The 27,215-nt window shown below is 48.0% G+C and overlaps 1 protein-coding gene across 1 annotated transcript; it reads right to left on the bottom strand.

Moving 5' to 3' along the window:
- Window positions 1-26,391, bottom strand: STEEP1 (STING1 ER exit protein 1). The gene is made up of 7 exons (XM_075538578.1): window positions 26,224-26,391; window positions 22,957-23,074; window positions 9,330-9,371; window positions 6,953-7,091; window positions 5,984-6,073; window positions 5,116-5,208; window positions 1-3,861 (listed from the first exon to the last, which is right to left on the bottom strand). Exons 1-7 carry the CDS (start codon window positions 26,345-26,347, stop codon window positions 3,799-3,801), a joined length of 669 nt encoding a protein of 222 aa, XP_075394693.1. The 5' UTR covers window positions 26,348-26,391; the 3' UTR covers window positions 1-3,798.
- Between the last annotated feature and the right edge of the window lie 824 nt (window positions 26,392-27,215).

The raw sequence follows: 27,215 nt of genomic DNA, 5'->3' as shown, positions 1-27,215 counted from the left end.
CTCCAACCTTCCCTCCCATATCCCCAATAACAATATTAAAATAAACCAGAGAAACAAAGTTGAGAAAATATTAAAAAGGAGCAAATTTATTAAAATGGGTCCAAAAGGAGATCAAATGACCAAGTATTACATTTAAGTGTTAATTACAACTGTCATACCCGGGATGACAGTACAATCTGATAGCAAGGCTATCCGTTCACTATTCACATCCTCTATGGTCAGAGGCGGATTTGGGGCTTTTACTGTCATCTTTACTCAGCCCTCTGCAAATTAGGTCTTCACAATTTACGCTTTATGCCACTCCTTCTTTCAAATCTGCAATTTTGCTACTTAGAAACCTTGGGTCACACCAGTTGGTATGCTTCTTCCTTGTGGATTTAGTTGCTTGCTTGACTATAAGCCTTTTAGACCTCTGACACTATTCCAATTGATAGTGAGGTGCCACCTGCCTTCCTCCCCACATTTGACTGCATCACGACCGCCAGTGACCCCTTCCTGAGGGTGAGCATCGAGCAGGGCCATGTCATGAGAACTGATGGTTCATGGATTAGGGCTAGAATTGAGAGCGAATCCAAAATCCATTCAGTTGTTTATGGTTCATGTAAGTCTCTGTTTTACATGATCACTATCATTTTAAGACAGAATATTATCAATCATCTATCTCCCTGTGGCATCAGGTGATTCTACTGATGTCATTGATGTGTCCAACAGTACAGAACGTAACACAGTTGAGGAAAGGGAAGTTGTGCAAGTACAGACCGGCTCTGCACCACAGTCCATGAGCTGTTGATTGTACAGATTAAATTCTTAAATGATTGCGCACTGTTTACATGTTAACCTGGGGGCTGGTGACGGGAAATTTTCCAGTAACATTCATTGACGAGGGTAGAGTCACGTCTGCGAGATTGATACATGTCAGAGTAAAAGCAAGGAGGGCATTAATAAATATACAGTGGTTCCAGGCCACCTTTCATTGAGCACACAAAGGATGGGATTCTAAGGAAGATCCAGTGACCGCCAATTCCACAGCCTTGGGGTGGCTGGCAGTCACCTGCTTCGTCTCCCACCAGGGAGTTTCTGAGGCTGTTAACTTGTAATGGAAGTACAAAGCCTCATCGCCCCCACCCCCAAGAAGCACCCGGTGGTTTTGAACTGTTAACCTCGTGCTTAGCAGCCTCATCCATAACCCACTATGCCACCGGGCACACCTAGTCAAGACAAGCTAGTTTGAAAAAGGCTTTTTCCATTTCTCTTAAACCACCAGTAGTAGCATTTGGAAGTACAATTTTAATACAGTGGGAATATTTTTATCACTTGGCAATACATGAGCACAGTTGATAATCTGTGCGCGCGCAAAAAGACGGAGACGCCGACACTTCAATGTGGGTCTTCAAACGAACAAGGAAGCAGTTTCTTTTCATGACAAAACAGAAAACAGGGACACAGTTGTGTTATTTGAGGCCCCATTTCAACACTAATGGAACAAAACATGAAGAGCGCCGAGGCTTGCTGGGTGCTGCTGGCTGTACACTTTTGCGATTGTATCAATGGAGCAAAATGAAGGCTTGTGTGGTTCTCCTCTGAAGACAAATGTTTCGGAAAACATGTGCAGAGGTCACCAGGAGTCTTCTGTGCATGTGTTTACACGGCGCTTGGTTTCCTGACACGACATGGTGCCCCGTGGTCAAGCATGCTCTATTTTTAAAATCCCACACGAGGCAGTTACCCTAAGTGGAATGGTGACTAGTTCAGGTTCGAGAGTCAGGTGTTGGGCTTTCTCCCTTACTGCCTATGGGATGTGGTCTAGCGGACAGCTCTCCGAGCCTCAGAGTCCACACTTGTAACGTGAGACTGAGAGGCTTGCCCCGAACGCCCAGCCTGGTGTGCTTGCTTAGCTTACACTCGTCCCTGCAGAGTGCTCTGCACAGCCCGCAGCTCATTAGCGTGGCAGGCAGTACTGGTGATGTTATTGTGAGTGGCAATGATTTTGCATTGCAGCCCGTGAAACAGTCACGCTTCCAAAACAAAGCACGCGCACGCAAAATGGTTTACCGGAAGCGGGGAAGGGGGCTTAAGAAAGTCTGAGGGGAATGGAAACACCCCATCAACTTTCTGAAGCGCCCTCGTGTGAGAGCAAGGAGGCTTTGCTGGGGGTGTTGAGACCCCACGGGATAAGACAGTGCTGGACATTTTCCTCAAACTTTTCGAAGCTGCCCTGTTAGGGTCTCAGGAAGCAATCCAAGGGAGCCACCTTTCTGCCTGGCTGCTGAGCTCACTGCGTGCCTGTCTGGGCGGGGAGTGAGAGGGAGGTAGAGGCTGGGGAATGAGACTGAGGGACTAAGTGTCTGCTGCAGGGGAGAGGTGTCCTTTATTTCCCGCGGGGTCTTGGGCTAAAGTGGACGGATAGAGAGGGTCACTGTTTGGAGCTGAGGTGAAGGGCCCATTCTGAGGTAAAGAGGATCATCCAGGTGCAGACACCTCATCAAATGCAGGGTGGCGAGAAGATGGTGACACACTTGGCCCCACCATGGTCCCTCACTTTCAGGGCCCCCACCCTTCTTTACCCCCCTTTCTTGCTACCTCCTACCTATCCCCCTTTTCTGCTCACTTCTTTCAAACAAGGAAATCAGAGTGGGGGGGCAGGAGAAAGAAAGCCAAAGAAAATGTCAGGTTTCCAAGCAGCACCTCACACTCACGTGCCGGGCACACCCATTGGACAGAGAAACATGGACATGGACTGGACAGTTACATCACAGGTGCGGAGAGACAAAATGATGTTTCCGTTAACAACACTCCTCTATGCACAGAACCAATGAGGAAGAACAGCCTCCCCCCCCCACCCCACACGGCCAATCTTGGTGATCTCTGTCTCATTTCTCCATCTCCGCTTAGCTGCTGGACAACGAAGGTAGCTTCTCTTGGATTTACTTGCTTAGTGGACTTCTAAACATTTGTGGGCAAATGGTCCTGAGCTCTGCGTTCCATTGTTCCCGAGAGCCTTTTGAAGTCCCCTCGTAGATTTTCACTCAGCGCGGGGCTATCCTGATCCACAGGCACAATGGGGGCTGGTTTATCTCTCGTTTTAATGTCTGAAGGGGAAAGACTTCAGGCAGATTCTGGATGTTGAGGATTTTCCTCTCATAACAGAAATACTCAGTAACCCATAGCCAATACTTGCCATCCTAAGAACAGGTTAGCAAGAGTCACCAAATTCGGATGACTTGGTGTGATGGCAAATACAGCACAATGTTGCTTTGTGTGCTGACACACCGGAAGGTTTTTTCCAAAGCTCTGTATCACCTTTCCGGAAGGCAAGGGAAAAAACCCAGCCACTTTAGACATTAGAACTACTTGAAGAGTAACCTATTCATATGGTGTCCACTGGGCCAAGGCAGTGCGACCCAAACCAGTACAGAAAACCTACCTATGAAGGGGCTTCAGACACTTTGTGGGACAATGGCATTATCTTTTAATTCCAGTTTTCCACAAACTTAGTAAAGCCTGCGCACCCCCCCTCCCCGCGCGCGCGCGCACACACACACACACACACACACACACACACCAGACACACCCCCAATACAGAAAGACTTAGAAAAATTCATGGCCTGGGATATTCTTACCCACCCTCCTCTCTGGGTAGTAGTGGCTGAAGATTTCACTGCACATGGGAGAAGGCACAGAAATCAACAGTCCATGGCCCCCTGTCTGCCCCCCCCCCCCGCCCCGAGGCAGCAGCAGTTCTTGTTCCTCCTGCTCTAAATGTCTGCTTCCAGTCTCAGTTCTCAGCCAAGTTCCTGCTCATTTGAACTGGTTGTCAATCAAGGTCCCCTTCATTTTAGCTTTCTTAGCTTCCAGCTCAGCCTGGAGAGAAAGAAAAGTCAAGGGTCCTGATTGATAACAAGATACACAATTCGTTTCCTTTCCTTCCACTAGTGGTTCTGGAAAATGGAAAGGCTGGATGGGAAGAGAGAGAGAGAGGTAGAGAGAGAGGTGTAGGTAGGGGGGGGTGGGGTGTGTGTGTGTGTGTGTGTGTGTGTGAAGATACAGGGCTCTGGCCAAAGGCCACTGGTGCAGATTCCAACAGCCTCACTGACACCACCACTCCCACCACCCCCAAGGGCAAGGGAACCGATATTGTGGCAAACCGGTATCTTCTTGTGGGCAGAACAGGAAGCAAAACACTGCTGCTCTGCACCGCCTCGTCCCCGGACTGCGGCAAGTCTGGGCAATGTTTGCTGGTGGCCCAGGCAAGGTGCATGTCCACGAACCGGAGGCAGTCTTCAGGAACGGGCAGGCGCAAGGAGTCAGAAGCGACTCCTCACTTTGGCTGTGGGGTTAATCCCAAAATACTCTCGGAATCAAAAATCGGGGTCTATTCTGTCCTTTTCATGCTATTTACAAATTACAACTCTGTCCTTGACAGATTGGAAATTTGAAAAACAGAGCAAAGGAAAAAAAGCTTTGGTCTTTCACCTCAGGAGTGTGTCATAAAAACAAAGCCACCTCAATCATCATTTGGCCAGATGGGCTGCCTTGAGACGGCACAGTGAGGTAGGGCCTTGATGAAGAACCACGGGCAAATGACTCTTCCACACCCACGGCTTTTGGCACCAATGCATCCTATGAGGGGGCCTTCGGAGAGCTGGGCGGAGGGGAGGGGGGGTTGTCGTCATCTTTCTATTCTTATCTTTTCAACAAATTTTGGAAGGCTCCGTGCGGAGGTGAGCCCATAACCAGGCCCTAAAGGGCTGGCACTCAGTGCCTGCTGCAGCAGCTATGACTGCCTGGACCCTGGCCTTGCCAAAGCAGCCCTGTCAAGCCTGGACTCTCTCTTCTTAAAATAGGATTTTCATTAGGGCTCACTCACACATAATTTCAGTGGTAGCTCTTGTGGCTCGCCCCTCCCCCATGACCCCCTTTACAGAGTAGGGTTGGGGCAGAATCAGGTGATTGGAGTGCAGGAATTGAAATCTAGCAGCCAAGTCTCCCCGTAATCCCACCCCCCACCAGAGACGTCCTCCTCTCAAGGATTCCCCAGTTTGTTTGAGGGGCTCGCAGATCAAGAGCTCTGAAGCACCCAAGCCAGCCCCCTTTCCCTTGCCTGCAGCCACTCACCAGCTCCTGCAGCCGCCTCTTGCTCATGCCCTTCCGCTCCAGCTGCTTCTCGATCACTTTGGCATTCTGCGCATACGAGTCAGCAACTTCCCTCTGCGGGAAACCGGAACAGAGGCCTCTTTCAATTGGCAGCCTCACCAGCCACCGGCATGAAACAGAAGCAGCCATCTCTAGTACTCGGGAGGAAATCTTGACACAGGTGGCAGGCCTCTGCTCACGTTACAGGGTTGAACTCTTCGTATCTACTAACAAGACCAGGAGAGGGCAGGCTTCCTCACCTGAAACCCACTTTGAAAATAATACCGCCTCACTCTCTCCCCTCAAGTCATCATCCTGAAGTACCATAAAGGTAATTGCCACCGCGGCTAAGGAGGATGGCTCGCTGCATGGGAGCTGGACCTGCAATCACTGAGCCCACTCATGTCTTACACTGAAAGCGGAAGGGGCACTGTCCTCGAGTCTCTCACGAACCAGGGTGGGGAAGCCACTGGTGGATGCCAGCAGCCCCGGCTCATTGTCCACAGAGCCCGGAGAAGGACCGGAAGGAACGGAGACCAGCTCATACAGTCTCCAATGGCTCCTGACTAGCACAACCCCAGCGTACTGCCATGGAGTCTATGCCTACTCCCAGCCACCCTATGGGACAAGGCGCAGAACCGCCGCTCTGGATTTCCGAGTCGGTAACACTTTACTAGAAGAGAAAACCATTTCTTTCTCCCAAGGAGTGATTGGTGGTTCCGACCTGCTGACCTTGCTGGCTAGCAGCCTGCCACTAGCAGAACAAAGGCAGAAAAGTAAGGTTTCTCATGATCCTGTGACTCCAATGCTCTCCTCTCCTCCCAGCTCCCGGGAGGGCGGAAGGACTTACAGCCTCAATCTCCTCTTCCTCTTCATCAATGGTAGACACGGTAACAGAGCTGAACTTGCCCATGTCTTTGGTCCGTTTGGTCATCATCACCTGGAATAGCAGGAAGACGAGTGAGTGCATGAGAAGAGCCTGGGGTGTCTTCAGGGGGGCACAACCTCTTGGGGTACAAGCTGGCAGGCTGAAAAGCACCCGTGGTTTTAGGGACATAAACCTTTTAGACATTTGCCATCAAGAATTGTTAGAAATGTTCTAAAATGGATTGTGGTGATTATACAAGCCCTCTTGATGTGGCGGAACGACTGAATTGCAAGGTGGGTGAATTATATGCAGATAAAATTGCTTTTAAAGTTTTTAGATGCCAGAGTAATTCATTCCATTTTTTATTGTTCACACTGGGCCAGGAAGAACTGGTAAGGAAATACATGTGAAGTGTACACAATACCATTTCTACTGTTATGGGGCAACTGCACGAAACAAGGCGATGGTCTTACAATTCCCTAAATATCTAAATGCCCCCAAAAGACACTTTTAATACAGATTGCACCTATAAAGGCCAGTGCCTCTCACCCTTCACTCTTACTTTAAAATGTCCACCTAACTCTCAGGCTGTGGTCCTTAGAGCAAGTGGGCCACCGAACTCACCACTGCCGCTCAACGTTCAGCCCAACAATAAGCCTCTGGTGAACACGATCCCTGGGCAGCATGCCCTCCCTTCCACCGAACAAACGAGATCCAAAGGGCAGCATCAGCCCAGGGCGGAAGGACTGATGGAAGCACAGGGAGAGCAGAAAGAATGTGGTTGCATTGTGGGGGCTGGCCAATGTCCCGAAACAAAATGTGGATGATTGGGTGGAGGGAGAAACAGACTGGCTGTATAAACTCTCACCCGCCTCACAAGAAAAAGCTTTTCAGATAGAAAGAAATTAAAGGCTGAAATAGTACGGAGGCACAACCAGCCATGTTGATTACCTTCTTGGGTGGCTCTTGTTTCTGAGTGTATATATTTGTTTTCCCAAACCCCTGGCCAAACTTCACCACGGCGCCATCCACGATGAAGGTGACGGGCGCATTCTTGGGCTGGGACTGGTAGAAGAGCGGGAGCCCACACCTGCAAACAGCCCAGCCAAACAAACACTGGGTGACTTCAGCAGCCCAAACCCCCAAACTGCCACTCTCCAAGCACGCTGGGCCTCAGGCATTCTATCAGCTCTTCCCACGGCATGCCCTACGAATGCCTAGCTTGTTCAAAACTGCCCATCAGATCTTGAGGGTCCTCCCCCAGCAGATCCTGACTCAGGAAGGAGGGGAAGTGGGACTGACAGGCTTGGGACTTTGTCATGTTCATCAGCATACCTGGGGATCCTGAGCTTTAGACCAGTTTGGGAACTACTAGCTCCAGGCTACCAATCATGTTCCAGTCAGTACAGGGGGGTTTGTCTAGGGGGTAGAATGTATGTATTTTGTGTGTGTGTGTGGTTTGTTTTTACAGTGTCAAAATGGAGTCTATAGCTCCTTGTGATGTCGTTTGTGTGCGCACAGAGGGAGTGGGGAGTGTGTATGTTTGAGTGTGTATGCAGTATCCAGAGGGAGTTCACAGGCTCTACCACCTCAGTGATTTGCAAATTGGATGACGGGTTAAACTAATTGTGGTAGGGCGTGCAACGGACTAATCCCTGGAGTGGTCACCATGCTATTTCGACCGCTGACCCATAATGCATTTTTGGAGCTACATACAGTGGGCCTGTAAGTTACACTGCAGTCCCTGGGCAGACTGGTACTGACACAGAGGAGGTCATGAGTCAGACCTGACTCCGAGGCAACTAATGTGTAGGGTTTTTGTTTTAAAAGAAGCCCTGATGAAACTAGTTTATCCAAATCTTCTGTGCGTCAAACTATCACTGCGGAAAGGCTACACTATTGCAGTTTAATATTCTCACCATTTACCACATAAGACTGGAAAATACATATATATGTATCCTTTTGTTTTTGTGCTTTAAATGATACTTTCTAAGCTACAAGGATCCAAAGTAAATAAACTAAGCTTCCTTTAAGTCTTTGATCCTCGCAAAGACTTTATAAATAGGTCTGAGTTAAATGGCACTAGGCTACAGTTACCATCTGACCCAGCCTTCCCATGCCAAGAAGACAGGCAGCCCTGCCAATTGTCATATTTGAAGGTCCAGAGCAGCTTGATTCACAACAGCTCAAAATGGAAACAGCCCAAATGCCCTACATTGGGTGGCTGATTGAACAAACTGCAGTGCAGTCCAGCCATGAAATGGCTTGCTGCAGAGCAATAGAGAAGAGCCTCAGATGACTGTGGCCACTTGGAGAAGACCCCAAATGTGAAAGGACCCAGAATGCTCTGAGCTGTAGGCCACACCCCCCACTGCGTGCCAGTTGATTCCAACTCAGTTACCTTACAAGACAGAGTTGAACTGCCCCATCGGGTTTCCGGGGCTGGAGCCCTGTTGGCGTAATGGTTACCAGTTATGCCAGCAGTTCCAAACCTCCAGCCACTCCTTGGGAGAAAGAGGGCACTTTCTACTCCTGTAAAGAGTTGACAGTTTCAGAGAGCCACAAGGGCAGCTCTACCCTGTCCTATAGGGTTGCTATGGGTTGGCGTCAACTCAATGGTAGTGTCTGGGTTTGGTTTTTTCAGTTTGGAAATCTTTATGGAAGCAGGGTACCTAATCGTTCTCCCGTGGAGCAGTGGGCGAGTGTAACCACTGACCTTGTGGTTAACAGCCCAGCACTTGGCTGAGAGCACCACCAGGGTTTTGTGGTGAAATGTTCATGTAAATCTTACAACTCTACATACTGAAGAATTTACCCAAAAAGTTAGGAAAAGGCAAAACTATGGGGATGAGTTGCAGAAGAGGGAGTGGGGCAGGAGGCTGGCTACAAAGGCTGCTAAAATGGTGGTGACCGTTTCATAAACACAGGGGAGGTGGACTGCAACAAGTTGGTGGAAAAAGGAAATGACAAGATCAAAAGATCGTGGAAAATGTTTCCACGAATGTATTGAAGTGCCCTCATACTTTAGTCAAAGTGTGCATCAAATGGAACACTTAAAATGAGGTAATTTTCTTAGATACGAATTAGTCCTCAATTTTTCTTTTAAACCACACTAAGTGGAAATCCCACTTTTTGTAGTCAGCTGATCAGGGATGAACCTCTGGCTAACCTCTCGGGAAGCATATTGGCAAGGGTACAGCTGAAGTCTGGAGGCAGTTGAGAGGAGAAAAGCATAACAAGGTAACAGAGAATTGTATCAAAACATTTCTTTTCCTAACATAGTATTCTTTTAGTTGCTTACACTTGGAGAAACCCAGTTAATACTTACTTCCCACACTTTTTCCTGTACTGTCGTTCAATGCCTTCATGTCTGCAGAGAAAACGGATCATTTTATTGGGGGCTCGTACAGCTCTCATCACAACCCATCCATCCATTGTGTCCAGCACATTTGTATATATGTTGTCATCAGCATTTCGAAACATTTTCTTTCTACTTGAGCCCTTGGTAGCAGCTCATCTTCCCTTCCCCCCACCCTCCTTCCCTCATGAACCCTTCATAATTTATAAATTACTTTTTTTCATGTCTTACACTGACTGATGTCTCCCTTCACCCACTTTTCTGTTCTCCCGCCCCCTGGGAGGGGGTTATATACAAATCATTATAATCAGTTTCCCCTTTCTTCCCTTCATTCCCCTTCCCCTCCTGGTAGCGCTACTCTCATTATTGGTCCTGAGGGGTTTGGTTTATCTGTCCTGGATTCCCTGTGTTGCGAGTTCTATCTGTACCAGTGCACCTGCTCTGGTTTAGCGAGATTTGTAAAGTAGTAGAAGTGGGGTCATGATAGTAGTGGGGGGGAAGCATTAAGGAACTAGAGGAAAGTTGTATATTTCATCATTGCTATACTGCACCCTGACTGGCTCGTCCCCTCCCTGAGACCCTTCTGTAAGGGGATGTCCAATTGCCTACAGATGGGCTTTGGGTCTCCACATCGCACTCTCCCTCATGCACAATGAAATATTTTTTTGTTCTGGGTCTTTGATGCATGATACCTGATCCCATCAACACCTCGTGATCACAGACTGGTGTGCTTCTTCCATGTGGGAAAAATGGAAACATTTTTAAAAACTATAAACAATAAATTTCATAATCCACCACCCTTACCATCTCATTTCTTCAAATGTCACCTAGGCTTTTCAGAAGTTTTCATTGATCAAATAAAAAAAACTAATAACAACCAAAAGCTCACTGCCATCAATTCCATGCCAACTCATAGCAACCCTAAAGGACAGGGTAGAACTGCCCTTGTGGGTTTCCGAGACTGGAGCTCTCTATAGGAGTAGAAAGCCGCATCTTTCTCCCGAAAAGCTGTTGCTCTTGGCTGCTGACCTTGCGGTGAGCAGCCCAATGTGTAATCACCACGCCACTAGGGCTCCTTGCAGTGTTAGTAGCCACTTACCTGGCTTTTACTAAATGGCAAGAGCTAATCTAAATTGTACATGCATTAAGTCAGTGAATCTTCCCAGAACCTAGAGTGTCCCACTATTATTCTCATTTTATAGATTAGGGAACCCAACTAAGCACCAAGGAGTCCCGGTGGCAGAGTGAGGAGTCCCCACCACCAGTGTGGTGGTGGGGACTCCTCAGGATTCCGATGAGGTATAGACAAAGAACCCTTGTTGATGAACAAAGAAATGCCTCTTTTGAAAACAAATGTAGTGTGCTGTCCCCCACCCCTTTTCCCCCTCCTCTTAAAACCAGAATTTGGTAAAAACCCACCCACTCACCCAACTACCCACCCATCTTAGTGATCCTTCCCCATCAACAAACAGAGTTGCTTCATTCTTCCTAAGGGTTGCCTCATATTCCTTTATAGAGGAAAACAAAAGGTCTATGCCCGGTTAGAGAAATTCTGAGAAGTGCACATACATTTGAAGTGCTGGACTATCTCGCCAAATCACCCTGTACAGAAGTTGAACCACCTCTGGTTGGTTGTGTGTGGCTGTTTCCCCTAGAGTCTCACCAACACCAAACCAAAAAACAAACCCATTGCCATCAAGTCGCTTTCAACTCATGGCAATCCACTAGGACAGGTTCTCCATCTGTGGGTTGTGACCCTTTTGGGGGTTGAACGACCCTTTCCCAAGAGTCTCCTAAAACCATTGGAAAACACCTATTTCCGCCAGTCTTAGGAACCGAGATGGGTCCACCCACATGCAAATATACCCACCTACAAGTACCCAGCATGAAGACTGTTGTTACCCAATGCTACACCATGCTTCAAGACAAAATTTCATTTATTTGTAATTAGAAATAAATATTTCACAGTATATAATTACAGATTGTTTTGTGATTAATAACTGCTTTAATTATGTTCAATTTGTAACAATTAAAATAAATCCTGCATATCATATATTACATTACTATTCCTAGCAGTAGCAAAATTACAGTTATAAAGTAGCAGCAAAAATAATTTTATGGTTGGGGTTACCACAATGTGAGGAACTGAACAAAAGGGGTGCAGCATTAGGAAGGTTGAGGACCACTGCTCGAGGACAAAGGAAAGGCCACTGGGGGGGGGGGTTCCGAGACTATAAATCTTTACAGAAACAGACCGCCTCATCGTTCGCCTACAGCGATCTCGTGGCTAGCAGCCCACCTGGAAACCACAGCTCCTCTCCACAACACATCACTAAATGGCATCACCTCCAATCTGACCTGAGAGAGGAGGGGGGACAGTAATGACACAGGACCACAGAATTTGCATTTCCCTTTTTAAGAGTGACGTTAATAAGCATCTTTTTGAATATTTGATAGCCATTTCTATTTTGTTTGTGGACAGTCAGCTCTGATCATGCTTACTTTATCATCAGAAAGTCTGCAACTATTATGGTGTCTGGTTCCAAGTGGCTAATTGCAAACATTAAGGTACCTGATGACACAGTAAGACGCCCTGGTGGTGTGTGGGTACAGGTTGGACTGTCAACCTCAAGTCAGCGGTTTAAAACCACCAGCTGCTCTGAGGGAACGAGACAGGGCTCTCTCCTCCTTCCTGTAAAGAGTTATAGTCTTGGAAAGTCACAGGGGGTAGTTCTGTCCTGTCCGTCCTGTCCTAGAGGGTCATTTATGAGTCAGGAACAACTCCATGGTAGTGAGTATGATTTTATTTTTGTTTCGGTGCACAGCGGTTTATCGTTCTGCTGCTAACCAAGAGGTCAGCTGTTCAAACCCATAGGTCACTCCACGTAACAATTGGATTCTGTACAGAGTTACAGTCTTGGAAACTCACATCAGCAATTCTACTGTCCCATGAGGTCACTGTGAGTTGGAATGACCAACAGTAGTTTGCTTGGTGTTTTAGGTTTGGGGTAATATAGGAAAATTACCTACTTTTTTCTTATTTAGCTTTTTATTTTAACAAGTGTTATTACCACTTTACCCAAATGTCATACAGTTCAATAATTCAAGAAGAGCTGTACAATTGTCATTCAATGCTAGAATACTTTCTTCTTCCTTGTACTCAGTTATTCATGTAATTATTTTTTCTAATTGTGGCAGAAAGATACACAAGGCATTCTCCAATTCCACAACTTCTACTTGTGCAATTCAGTGTTGTTAACATAATTTTTTACATTTTTAATGGCACCTAATCCACATATCATACAATCCCATAGTTCAACCGTTCAATCGTATTAAGAATAATTGTACAATCATGACCACAATCAATTTTAGAAACCGCGCCCCCCCCCCCCCCCGTTAAAGTGCAAGGTTCTCCTTTAGAGAAGCTGGTGGGTGGCTTGAACCACTCATCTGTGGCTAGCATTCAACACTTACCTGCCGGCCCCATGGGGACTCCTCTGGAGCAAGGACGGCCTAGCTAAGTGCAACACAGTCTAGGAAGCCATTACAAAAAAAGTTTGATCCGACAAAAGCAGGTCATTTTCTATGAACACCGAATTGCTAGAAGACCATGGCACAAGGTTGCTGGGATAAAACTGAAGCTCCTTACCAAGGCCTAGCAGACCCCCACTGAGCACAGCATCATCAGGCCCCACCTCATCTCAGACCTTCCCCCCTCTTCCTGAAAAGTTCTTCTCACCACTGGGCCCTGGCTATCATCCCCTTCTCTTCTTGGTTTGTTTGGTCTCTGCTGAAATATCACCCAGTCAGAGGTGCCTTCCCTGCCCATGTTTGCTAAGAGGCTTTCCTGGGATTCTTTACCTCAGCTTTGGGTTTCATCCACATCTCTTTCTACAACTGCAATCATTTTGCTATTTTTCCTCAAACAAGGTCTGTTCCCCCAGGAGACTGGAAGCTCCATGAGCTCAGAGACCAGCAGAGACACCGTGCCTGTCGTTTCACTTTAGCGCCAGGGCTGACTCAAATCTGGAAGACATAGTCATTCACCAGTATTGGCTGGGTGGAAGCTAAGCATTCCGGTTGGTGCGGACAATCCAAAGAAAAGGGAGGAAGTTGAAGGGACACCTTCAGCTTGCAGTGCAGTAAATTATTTAATGTGACCATTGTCAAATGTCACTCCCACCAAAGGACCTTTTCCTGATGGGTCTGGGTAAGAGAAAGTGGGGATGATTCTGATAGGATTCAGCTGTGACTGCTTGTTAACATGGTTACTAGTGATTGCCATCAGGAGGCAGGATCTCACTACTAACAAATGAGAAGAGCCAGGAGTGGTACATGTCATTCAAACCCCAAGAGCCCTTAGCATTGAACTTCCTTGATCCAGGAGGCAGCTGTGACACCAGAGGTACAGCAGAACCAGAACCAGACCATGAAACAGAGCAGTGGATTTACCATTATGCAGAGCAGGTAAAGTACAGTGCCTTAGGGCTAGCTAGTGGAGTGGGATCCCTCCAAGCACTTAATTGGGCGAACTATGGTTGCTGATCCATAAGCTAAAGTTAAGGTGAGTGCCTTCCGGCTAAGGTTTCTTGCAGAGTGGTCTACAAAGAGCTCTGTAACATTGTGTAAGCAGGGCAGAGGGAAAGATCAGAAAGGCCTGCCTGCAGGCACAGCTGAGAAGCTGTGCTAGCTAAATAAATGTATCCTGTACATTTTCAAATGTGTAACTTCCTTAATAACCCCCCTAGCCTTAGGCATTGTCTGTGAGCTCTGTGTGGCCACTACAATGAATCATCGAACCTGGCTGAAAAGCACAGTGTGGGAGGAGGGAGGGGCAGTGGATGGCAGAATGGTGAATATTCAAGGGTGGGGAAGTCTAACAGCAAGCTCAACAGGAATGGCCTCAGGCAGTTGACAGTAATTTCCTTTTCCCCTAGTGAAGTTGTGGCTGGGATCAGTTGCAGCAATTTGAAACGTGCAGCTTAGTCTGGAAATTCACACAGGCAGTTAGTTCTACGCTATCCTATCGGGTCGCTGAGTCAGCATCAACTTGGTGGCAGTGAATTTTTGATTTTCTGGTGAAGTTGGTGGTCGAACTCCATCCTCACAGCATTCTTTTTGACATCCATCAGGAACCTAAGTTCCACCTATCACCAGTTCCCCTTTTCCAAGGTTTTACTGTATTGTGTAAGGGGGTGATGGGGTCACCAAGGGGGGGGACGACCAAAGTCTGTCTGAGGCAGTCAGGGAAGGTGTCACGAGGTGATGCTCAAGCCAATCAAACAAAAAACAAGACAACTGCCATCCAGCTCATTCTGGCTCAAACGACCCTACAGCCAACCTTCAAGCTGACAGTACTAATAAAAATGGCATTTAAGGAATGCAGAGTCCAAACAGGAAAGCATCTTCGGGGACTTTCAAAGGGACTAATGCCTTTACAAGTGAGCAATGAGAAGAATTGTGGGGAGGACGGGCTGGGGAGTGAGGGCTGAAGGGAGTTTCTGTCTGGGGTGATAAACAAGCGTAAGAGATGGAAAGCGGGGAAGGCTGCACCACCCGGGTGAATATGACCAACGTCACCAAATTCCAGGCTGAAAAATGGATACAATGGCTCATTTGGGGTTCCATACTTTTTACATCATGATACATTCGTCCCAGCTGGAGTACTATCCGACTTGCCCACATAAAAAGGATTATAGGAGGACGCTCTGAACAGTTAACTGGGCGCCAACAAATGGACTATAACGTCGGAGGCCTGGGGGTAGAGACGTCAAGCACTCAGTGATAAACAAGTCAGTGGCTGGAACCCATCCAGTCGTCACTTCTTGCTCCCCAAAGGATGATGGCCTCCACAGTGCTCACAACAGTGTGGCACTGGTATAACGACAGTCTTCAGACCTATGGAAAAGAGCTGAAGACCCAGAAGTAAAAACATCAACATACAGGGAACTGATTTTTGACAAGCATCCAAAAAATATCAAATGGGAAGCGGATGCCCTCTTCAAAAAGTGGTGCTGGAAAAAATGGATATCTACTGGCAGAAAAATCTACCTTACCTCACAAGAATAAATTCAAGGTGGATCACAGACCTTGAGGTCAAACCCCAAACTATTACAGCCATTAACGAGGGAATTGGGACAAACCTGAGAACCTTGGCACAGGGAATACATAGGCTATCGAAAATAGGGAAGGATACGAATTCAGGAGTCACAAATTGACAAGTGGGATATACTGAAGATAAACCACCTGTGTACATCGAAAGAACTCACCGAGACAGTAATAAGAGAGCCCACAGACTGGGAAAACATCTTTAGCAATGACACATCAGGCAAAGGCCTTATTACTAAAATCTACAATACTTTGCAAGCTTACAATAAGAAAAAATTAACTACCCACTAAGGAGGTGGGCAAAGGACCTGAACAGAAGTTTCACAGGGGCAGAAATCCAAATGCCCAATAAACATGAGAAAAATTTCCCGATCATTAGCCATAAGAGAAATTTTACAAATTAACACCCTCAAAGATAGCCCGATTCAAAAAATCAGAAAGTAATGCGTGTTGGATGGGGATGTGGGGAAATAGGAACTCTCATTCACTGCTGGTGGACCTGTAGGTATGTGCAGCCATTATGGAAATTGATTTGGCGATTTTTCAAACAGATGGAGATTCAGCTACGATAAGACCCAGCAATCCCCCTACTGGGCATACACCAAGAGGCAAGAAACAAACCACGGCCAATCCAGGGATACATACGGCAGTCAACTAAATAAGAAGGGGAAAGAAAAAAAAAAGGCCATGGGTAGGGAGTGAGCAGGGCACTAAGCCACCCAAGGGGAGGGTATTTATATCTCCACAGGAGAGGGAGAGAGAGACCAGGCTTCAAACTAATGTGCCAAGACATGAATACAACATACCAGCATGTACCGAGGAACCAACAGAGAGGTCTGCAGTGCCGGCCACAATCCCAACTATGTGGATACCCCCCCCCACACACCCGCCTATCAGAAGAATGCACTTGAGAGGAGAGCACTGGGACTACAGCTTGGGGAGAGGGATGCGTCGCATCAGAGCACACGGGAGAAACGCAAAGGGATGGCGAAGGAGGAAAGGACATTCTGGCCCACCAAGCCCCAAGGACGATGTTCCTGCACAGAGCAGACAATGCATGGGGAGAACCATAAGGCTGGCCCCACCATCTCTCACTGAACCATGGCGCCACAGGGGACAGCACTGGAGACACAGTGTGGGAATAGTGCACGGTCTGCCCATCACGCTGGGGCGAGGCACTGAGGGCCTGCAGCAGAGCAGTGGGGGAGCAGACTGATGAGACCCCCGGGGAATACCAAAATAGACTTTGGAGACAGAGTGTGGCACCCCGTCAGACTGGACAGAAAAACACTAGTAAAGGCCAACACATAGACCTTGAACTATTTATAGGCTTTTCCATGTTTTCAGTGGCTTTCCTTTGGTTGTTAGTTTGTGTTTGTTTTTGGGCTATTGTTACTGTCTTGTTAGATTTGACTTCCTTTTTTATTTGGCTTTGTTTGGTTTTTGCACTTGTTAATGAGTCTGCATGTCTCTCTAGATAAAATAGGCGGGATAAATAATTCGGAGCGGGACCAATGGTTCAGGGGGGATAGGGGAGAAGGGGAGGTGGGAGAATGGAAGGGGAAAGGGGGGACTAAAAACCAAATAAAAAATTCACAGCCATTGAGTCAACTGAGACTCAGAGCAACCCTGGAGGGCAGAGTAGACCTGCCCGTGGGTTTCCACGACTGTTAACGCTTTATGGGAGTAGAAAGCCCCTCCTCTTTCTCCCTCAGAGTGGCTGAAGGAGGCGAACTGCTGACCGACCGGGTGGCTAGCAGCCCAAGACCACTGCACCTTTTTCCCATGGAAGCAGCTGGTGGCTTCCAACAGCCGACCACCTGCTTAGCAGCTGGGTGCTTTAGCCACTGCCCCATCCAACGCGCCCTGCTCAGGTGCTATTTTTCAGAATCTAAAGAAATCTTACAAGTGGGCCACAAAAAAGGCCAGGATCCCAATTAAAAATGGGAAGCGGATTTTAATAGACAGAAATGGCCACTGAGCACCCGGGAAACATGCTCAGGATCATTAATCATCAGTGGCCATTTCCACTGTTCCAATCAACACCGGAATGAAATGCCACGGCACACCCACCAGGATGACTGCAATCAAAACAACAGAAAAATAACACGCTTTGGCAAGGATGTGCTGCTTTCAGAACCTTCATCCACGGGCGGTGGAGATGTAAACTCATCCCACAGTGCCTCACAAGGTCAAACATCAGAATTGCCATATGACTCAGCAAGTCCACTCCTAGATGCAAAAGAACTGAAAACACTGGGGGGAGGGGGATGCTTCCAAAAGCTGGTGGAAAATCCCCATGAACTTTTAGAAGCCCCTCCCCACCTCCCACATTTTCTCACCAAAAGTTTTCATGGCAATATTTGTGGCAGTGTTATTCGTAAATCTCCCTCAAAATATTGACAAGGCTCCAATTTCTACCACCTGATAAGAAGAAAAACACAACATGGTCTGACCATCCGCTGGGCGAGTGGGAAGGAAGGGAAAACGGACAATGTGGGGTTACTCTCGGTTGCCAGGGGGCAAGAGGGCAGTGGGGAACAACTGCCCATGGATGCGGATGAGTTCCTGAGATGCATGGGTCATGAGTGTGGCACATGCCTTAAGAATCTACCAGAAGCCACTGAATTTTATACTTCTTGGTGTGGGTAGCAGATCACATTTCCAAAGATTGAAATAACTGAGAGTCATGCTCCAACAGCAAGATTACAAAGACAAAGACCAAAACCTACTAAATTCTCCAGGTGGCCAAAACACACCACCAGGGCTGAGCGCCCCTTCTGGAAGGACACGGGCAGAGTTGCGTTGCTGAAGTGGGTGTCAAGTGCCGCACAGCTACGCTCGATGTTGCCAAGGTGCTTTCCAACGTGGTCACAGGCACGGCCCACCTCAGGGACACTGTGCCTTTGGTCTCAGATCACCGCCATAGAGGCATGCAGTTTCTGGGTGCTCCAAAAATTCACTGCCAAAAATTCACTGCCGTCAAGTCGATTGTGACTCAAGGCGACCGTGACTCAAGGCGACCCCATAGGACCAAGAACTGCCCCATGGAGTTCCACAGTTATGAACCTTTAGGGGAGCAGACTAACTTAGCTTCCCTCTCCCCTAAAAGCAGCTGGGGGTTTCCAATCACTAACCTTTCAGTTAGCAAACCAACACTTAACCCGTGGCACCACCAGGGCTCCTTTTCTGGTCTCACAGTGCCTATAAAAGTTCTATTTACATTATACTGCAGTCTCTTCAGAGCCAGGTGGAGTGGTGGTTATGTGTTGGACTGCGCACTGCAGGGTCAGCAGTTCAAACTCAGCTGTTCCACGGGAGAAACTATGATGTTCTCTACCCCCATACAGGGTTCATGTCTCGGCAACCCGCAGGATCATACCTCCTATCCCATAGGATTGCTATGAGTCATAGCTCAACGGCAGTGAGTTGTTTTGTTTTTTACCCAAGTCCCTGTAACTCCCACTAAATGACTGGGTGCGACTGTGCAAATTGGGCGTATGTAACACTAAGAGGGGGAACTGGTCGGGTTTCCTGACCCCTGGCAGTAAGGATGTGCTGTGATGGAAGCAGCGGGGGAGAGTGAAACCTCAAGGCCCCTGGAAGGGAATGTCCAAAATCTCTGTCTGAAGCAGCAGATTCACCAGAGACTATGGCATGGGGCTCAGAGCTGCACCCCGGAGACTGTGGGCTACCTTTTCCTCATCTGGCCCCAGACTATGGGGCTGTGGGACAGAGCGACAGGTGGGCTGGCTTTCTGGCGACTAGAGGCACAAAGCCCCAGGGGCTCTGTGGTTGAGAGACTAAGAACAGGAGAGACTTGGCTGCTGTCTGAGGAGACCAATGACTGCATCCTGTTTGCTGATCCTGCCTTGTGGTAACTTAGTAACTTCCCTCATAAGCTCCCTTCATTGTATTTTGTCTGTGAGTTCTGTGTGGCTACTGCAATAAACTATCAAACCCAGCACTGAAGCAGAGGAGGTTAAGGATGGAGCATGTAGGCACGTCTGACCAGAGCCTCCCGTCAACAGGGAAGCCTGGAGAGCTCAGATAGGGCTTCCCGTGCCATCTACCGCGAGTAACATCCAAACCACACCAAACTGAACTCATCGCCATCAAGTCAACGCCAGCTCATAATCACAGGGTAGAACCATGATGCGTGCGTGCAGGCTTGTGAGACTACCTTGTTACAGGAGTAGAATGACCTACTTTTCTCCCTTGGTGCAGCTGGTGGTTTGGAACCGTTGACCTTGCAGTTGGCAGCCCAATGCATAAGCACTACGCTACCAGGGCTCCTGAATGTAACACAGTTTAATTTAAGAACACAGATTGATAGCAGTATAGTTTAAACATAAAAGTATTCAAACTGTGTAGTTTTTCAGTTTCCCAAAGTGAACACAGCACAACTGTATCAAGGGTAACCACAACAGAGATCAAGAGATAGAGAAAAAGAAAGCACCATCATGAGGATGACCCCAATGGGGCACAGAGACAGGAAGTGGGCACTTGTTGGGAAAATGGTACCCTAACCAGCCTTGCTGGACACAGTATTGGCACAAACCTTCAATTGGTTAAAAAAAATAGTAGATGCAAAGCACAATGAAACACATGGCCCTAACACAAGGGCCGAGAGTACAGCTATTTAGGGTTATTCAGGCACTGAGGGAAAGGTCCAGGTGCTCTTTCCCAACCAACCCCAAACCAAACTCACTCAATGGGGGAATTGGTGACTGAACAGGTGAGCAGGAAGGGTGATGGGCACTCAATGCATCAAAGGCGGGGCACGTTAGCATGGAGCGCCATGGAGGTGGGAAGGGCTGGTGGGGAGTGCATGTACGGGACGGTGCCCACTGTGCCTCAGCTGGCACAGGAGCACACTGATAGTCTACCTCAGCCAATGGGAAGCACACTAGAGAGACCCAATTCCAAGTGCAAGTTTATCAGTCAAGGAGGAGGTTGACCAGGGAATTCAAAGAACTCTATGGCCCATCCTTCAGTTGGCCAGAAACCACTAACCTGGGTAACCTGTGGCATCAAGGCTGGGGCTGAAGCTGGTTCACCTCCAGGATCAGCCTGATGGGGATCGGGGCCTTCTAGTGCCATGCACCAGAGCCTGGGGCCTAGTTGTGCTGGGAAATACTGCCTGCGTGAGCTTCTAAACAGTAAGGATGAGCACATGAAATAAGAAACTTCTGGGGTTGATGGTGGTGATGGTGATACAACACTTTCTTAATACGATTGAACTAATCTTGAATGGTATAAAATGGGAATTATGTCCCAAACTGTGAAACAAATAACAAAACAATAACCCGTCACCACTGAGTTGATTCTGTCTATAGGACAGACGACAACTGCCCTGTGGGCTGGCTTCCCCAGCTGTGAATCTTGATGGAAGCAGAAAGCCTCCCACCAGGGACTCTTGCATCCACCTCAGACTGTAATAACTACTTCCGCGATGCTAAAGAGAGTGGGTGAAGACATTTCCCAATCAGAAAGCCAAATTAAGGTTTGTGCAAGTTCGAGACGGGGTTCACCTTGGGGATGGCATGTGCTGAGAGACCTTCAAAACGTGTGTGGGAAAATGGACTAAAGAGATAAGGGATTTTCTCAACTTGTAAAGCCCCCCCTCAGTATTTCTAAACGTCCTTTTCTACCACCAGGGAGCATTTCCCTGCTTTTTCTTGGCTGGCCCTTCCTTTACCTGCATAGGCTGCCTTCCTGATGGCATTCTGCCTATGACCAAATTTCTCCGCAGCCGCCCGAGTCTACGTGCCCAGTTCTTACAATGGTGCTGGATTTTCTACTGAATGGCACCTTGCACTGGTTTCTAACTTGTTTCATTTGTGGGGGCTGACAACAGTTGGGTTTCTTAAATAACGAGCTTAAAAAAAAGTGACCAAAACAAATGAAAACATTATGCCTATGGGGAAAAAAATGAGCTTTTTCGGGCCTGACCTGAGAACATAAGCTCCCCAAGGGCAGGGCTTTGGGCTGGGATGCCCAAGCTTCCAGGACGCCACCTGGCACACGGCAAGAACTCAGCAGATGATTTGCTGGATGCGTGAGCGGGCACTTTCATTCCTCTGTGCCATTTGGCACCTGCTGAGGAACCAGGTGCACAGCCGGCCACATCTTGACACGCTCACCTCCAGGTTCTCCTGGTTTGGTTCTAATTGTTCTGCTTTTGACATGCCTTCCCTTCCCAAGGGGGCCTCTGCCATCCTCGCTTCCTGCTCCACACTCTCTATGTAACCTTAGCCTTTCCCAGGCTTCAACTCCTCACAAAACTCACTACTGTCAAGTTGATCCTGACTCATAGCATCAAAGGGCTGCCAGTTGCTATAAATCTTTATAGGAGCAGACTGCCTCACCCTTCTCCTTTGGAGCAGCTGGTGGGTCTGAACTGCAAACCTTCTGGTGAGCAGCCCAACACGTAACCCACTGCACCACCAGGATTCTTTCGACACACACTAAGGAGTCCCAGACTGAAAGACAGATCTACGTCATTCTCTTTTTTAAACAAAACAAAACGGACAAAAGGGATGATGCTCCATCCACTCCCACTTCCCACCCAAAAAAACTCAGTCAATCGAGTCAATTCCTGAGTCGTAGAGACGCTTTAAGACATAGGTCAGTGTTTCTCAACCTTCCTAATGCTGTGACCCTTTCATACAGTTCCTCATGTTGTGGTGACCCCAACCATAAAATTATCTTCGTTGCTACTTATTAACTGTAATTTTGCTACTGTGGTGAATCAGGTAACCCCCCCCCCAAAGGGGGCGTGACCCACAGGTTGAGAACCGCTGACACAGCTGAACAGCCCCATTGGGTTTCCCATACTAACTCTTTACAAAGGAGCAGACAGCCAGCTTCATCTTTCTCCCCACGGTGCAGCTGCTTGTTTCATACTGCTGACCTTGTGGATAGCAGCTCCAGGCATTAACCGCCCCCACCCACTGCCACCCCACAGATATAGTCCAGCCCTGTGCACTTTTGGCGTGGTACTTGCTCCGCAACCCCCTCACATGACTCCCTCCTGGAAAGGAACCAATGCTCCAGCCCCACAGACCACTTCCGTTTCCCCCAAGCTTCACGGTGCCAGTGCTCCCTATTGGCCCCACCTGGAAGAGTCCTCCTTCCTGCTCCACCTCCAGGTGAAATCCAGAACTCAGACAAAGGCCACCTCCTTTAGAAGTCTTTCCTGCGCTCCTTTTAGACAGAATGACCCCCTCCCACCTGTGGTCCCCTCACCTTTTTTACACACACCCAGTAACTAACGTGTCACAACACAGAGCCTATCCGCTCTTCAGCGGGAGGGGCCCACGATGGCTCATCATCACAGCTCCAGCACCCTCTCAATTGAACACTCAAACAGATGGCTGCAATCATAGTAGCTAAGAGAACTGCCATAGATGCCCAGGGAGCGGGCCCCATGGGAGGAGGGGCTGTGGGAGCCCTCCCCATGCAGCAGGGAGCAGCAAGCAGTTACCTCCGGAGATATACAGTTTCCTCATCTTCTGTGTTACAGAACTTATGGGCGTGCTTGGCAGCATCAATCACTCGAGACCGATCCCGGGGTCTCATGGGTAACTTCTCTAACTGACAGTCTGAAAGAATGGAAAAAGATTTGTCGCCAGTCACTGAAAAACACTCAGGGGGGCAATCAGAAGCTTTGGCCCAGTCCTTGGCTGGCTGGCTGGCTCTCTCTTAACTACAATTGCGACCTCCGCTTAAGGGAAGCCTAGCACTGCATTTGACACCTAAAAAGGACTTGGTGTCAGGAGGCCTGGCTTTTGTTCCGGCTCAGTTATCCCCTTTGTGCTCCCTGATATGTGGTCTCCTGGGCCTTTGGGAAAGGGCTGGGAGTTCTGACTCATGGCGACCCCATGTGCAGAGTGGAACTGTGCCATTGGGGTTCTCTAGGCAAGGCCTTTCAGAAATACATCACCTGGCCTGTCTGCCAAGCGCTTAACCAGAGGTGTCATCCAGGGGCACAGAGTTGAATGATAAGTGAATCATATTACTGGCAAAGGCCTTCCTAGCACTGTGGTTCAAAAAAAAATTTTAATGACTATTTCTAGGCAAAGTTGTGGGATACTTGGTTTGTGTTATACTGAATGCATTGGGAGTGGGGAGAGCCAAGCAAGCATTCCTTCAGTGAGGAAAGCATTGGGAAAGGAAGTGAGGCGCTAAGGGGAGAGAGGGCCAGATGGGATACAATAGAATGATCCACCTCCATTGGGGTTTACATCTGACACCCGACAAGAAACAAATTCAAGACAGGTGGAAAGCAGACGGAAAAATGCAGGAGTTCACGGCCCACAGGGAAAGTCAAGTGATTGGAACAAGACCAGGATTATGGAGGATGGCTAGGGCAAATGGAGAACACTAGACTAGACAGGTGACCCAGCTGTGTCTTTACTCTTCCCAGCAACCTGCTCATGTCTAAGGTGGGGGCATTGAAGTTTAGGAAGGGCAAGGGATTTGCCAGGCATCTAGTTCAGCAGCAGCACAGGAATTCCTGTCCAGCTGTGGTGCACTCAAAGCCCATGCAGCTTCCATCACACCTCCTTGCCATTCATTCGTGCATGCAACAACAAATACAGGGCTTCCCAAAGTTTGTGGGGAAAATGGAATCTTTAAAAGACAACGGAATTTTCCCATGAACTTTTTGTGGCACTGGCACTCCCCCCCCCCACCGCTCCCTGATTGCTTGCAGTCCTTTGATGAGCCAGGCCTGGTTTTAATATTGAGCAAGTGATTCAATAGGGTGAAACCACAAAACAGGAAAGGTCCCTAATTGATAGATAAATGGATAAATAGATAAGATTTCAGATAGTGATGACTGTGAACAAAAAATGTAGGGAGAGTCAGACAATAAAGAGTGATTTCCTAGTATTGAGTGGTACCAAGAAAAGAGTAACAGAGATGCTGTTTCCAACAAGCTAGTCAGGGGACAATTCTCGGAGGAAGTGACATTTAAGCAGAGATCTGAGGGAACAGTGTGAAGTCAAAGAAATACAAAGTCCGTGGGGCAGAAACATTTTCTGATGTGGTGGAGCGAAAGCCAGACAGCTTTATGACGCTTAAATGGAAAAAGCAAAAGAGAATGGTGTTAGGAGTTGAAGGCAGAGAGGTGGCTAGGGACTGGATCATGTAGGGTATTGGTACTGAGTTGGTATTGTAAGTGTCAGAGGCCCCTGAGATCAGGAGAACTAGATGGTGCCCTGCTGATACTACTACCGGCCATTCTGATCGGGGCCTCAATAGATGGTCTCTGATAGATAGGAGGAAAAAATGTGGAACAGAACTGAAATCCTTCAAAGTCTAGACTTGCTAGATCAGCTGAGCCCAGAGGACTACCTGAGACTACTGACTTGAAGAGACACTCTTTAAAGCTTAAATCTGAGCTCACCTTATAGTGAAACCACAGAATGGCACACAAAATAAAGAATATTTTCCATTAGGTACTCTGTTCAATTAAAAAAAAAACACCTATGTAACCCCAAAAGGTCATTTGCTCTAAAGCAAAAAGAGAGAAGATAAGAGGTAACCAAAGAACCAGAATGTAATTCAGGAGAATGTTGACATATTGTGAAAAAACGGCATGTCAAACAAAACAAACCAAAATGGCATGTCACAGAACCATCCGTATTGAAGTTATCTGATGGAAACCAAATGCATTATGTAGAGATTGACACACTTTTATTAAAACAAAAGAGACTGGTTTCACACACAAAAAATATTGGGGGGGAGAGATGTTATAGGACATCACTGATTTTGAACAGGAAACTACAGCTGTCATGTGGCAAATGGACTAGAGAACACAAGCAGCCTCTTGCACTGATCCCAGTGAGAAACGAGTGGAGGTTGTAAGGAGGGGTCACGGTCACGGTCACGGTCACATTCTCCATCAGGTTTCAAGAAAGCACCTGCAGGATTTGTAGATGGACTAGATGGGCAGGCACACAGTGAGGGAGAAGTCAAAAATGGGTCCAGGTTTTGGCTCTCAGCTACTGGATGAATCACTACAATAGGGAAGATGAGGCTAGGAACCCTTTCTGAGGGCAAAGTAGGAGGGATTGAGTTCAACTGTGCACAGGATCTAGTTTAAAGGGCTACTACACAGCCAAGTGGAGATTTTGTTCCAAGCCGGCCGTGGGAACTTAAGGGAAGATCTATATGAATAATGCACACTTGGAAGTTGTTGAGACCAACTGGGGAGCGAGGGCAAAGTGCGAATAGATTGGTGAAGGCAAAGCAGGGCTTTGTGATGCCTAACATGTGAGACAGGAAAAATCGGAGGCAGGAAAAAAAATCATAACAGTGTGGAGGGTGTGATCCACTGTGTTAAATGCCACTGGGGGAAGAGAGGGATTACTATGACAATTGGCCGTTGCAAATGATGGGATTTGCAGCCTTCACAAGTGTGGTTTAGGTGGTGAGGTAGGAAGCAATTTCTGGCTGAAGAGGGGTCAAAGGGCAACTCAAATCGGCAACACTTTTGGAAGTGTTTCATTTTGAGAGTGTTTAACCATGAGGTTAAACAAAGAAGTTGCCCTGGAGGAAAGCTAAGCTGTGTGGGGAGATTGCTGGCAGACAGGGGAAGACCGCCCCTCTTTTGTATAGACTCCGTTCCCAGCTAGCGGCCAGAGGAAGTTCGTCCTCAAAACCCCCCAAGTTTCGCTCCTGGCAGACGCGTGCCCCGCCCGCCGGCCCGCCGGCCCGCCCGCCCGCCGCCGTCCCGAGTCCTCACCCAGCACCAGGACCATCTGGCCGCACAAGCAGTAGTAGACGTGCAGGGGCTTCTCGCCGTCATCGTACTCCTCCCGGTCCCGGGTGTCGGAGCAGACAACCGACCGGGACACGACTTTCGGCATCGTGCCGAAGCGAAACCCGGAAATGAGCGCTAGGAAGCGAGACGCGCTAAAATGACGTCACATCCGCGCGGGTCGCCTTTTATCTCGGGTTACTTGCATCACGTGTTAGCAGGGGCTTGGTGGACTTCCGGGAGATACCATTAGGCTGAAAGGCACGGGGGTGTCCCTAAGCTGCCCAGGAGTTAGCCTGGACTGCTTTTATTCTGGGACACCCTTTTGTATTCATTCAGAGCTTGGCTGTGCCTCAATATGATTTTTGTTTTTACGGCTGTCTTGAAAGATGAGTAGTAGCTAATGAAGTAGAGGCATCTCTCTTTTTAAATTGAGATCTCATTCAATGAACAGAAGCTTCATCTTTTTAAAATGTTCATTCACTGGAGTTTGTGTAGATTCACCAAGTTGTGCATCCATTACCACTGTCTAATTCTAGAACATTTTCATCCCAACCTACCCCAAGAAAAATTCCATCCCCAATAGTAGTATGGAATAGTAGTCAGTCCCCACTCCAACAGGTCTCCCACCCCCTGGAGACCACGGGGTGTTTCTATGAAGGGGCTCTAGTGGCTTCATGGTTACAGATCAGGCTAAAAACTTAAAGGTCGATAGTTTGAAACCCCAGCCACTCTGCAGGAACAAGGATGAGGCTTTGTACCCCCCGTCAAGAGTGCCTGGGAAGTGCCCAAGGGCAGCGCTGCCCTGTCCTACAGTATAGGGTCACTCTGAGGTGGAATGAACTAAATGGCAATGAGTTTGGGTTCTCCCTCCCTCTCTCTTTTTTTTCATTCTTAAAACAATTTATTCTTTCTTGTGCTCTTTGTGATTAACCTCCCGTTTCCCCCAACCTCCCCTGCCATGTCCCCTGGATAGT

This window comes from Tenrec ecaudatus, chromosome X (genome assembly GCF_050624435.1).
Source record: "Tenrec ecaudatus isolate mTenEca1 chromosome X, mTenEca1.hap1, whole genome shotgun sequence".
In the NCBI taxonomy this organism is placed as follows: Eukaryota; Metazoa; Chordata; class Mammalia; order Afrosoricida; family Tenrecidae; genus Tenrec; species Tenrec ecaudatus.
The sequence above is the reverse complement of the archived record's forward strand: the minus strand, read 5'-3'. Positions and strand labels throughout refer to the sequence as shown.

Bases quoted from the DNA above. Each gene is read 5' to 3' on its own strand.
- STEEP1 (XM_075538578.1), bottom strand. From the start codon at position 26,347: ATGCCGAAAGTCGTGTCCCGGTCGGTTGTCTGCTCCGACACCCGGGAC. The intron at 7,092-9,329 runs GTAAGTATTAAC...GGCTGTTTGCAG, and splicing joins TACAGGAAAAAGTGTGGGAA to GTGTGGGCTCCCGCTCTTCT. The intron at 3,862-5,115 runs GTGAGTGGCTGC...CTTTCTCTCCAG, and splicing joins AGAGGCGGCTGCAGGAGCTG to GCTGAGCTGGAAGCTAAGAA.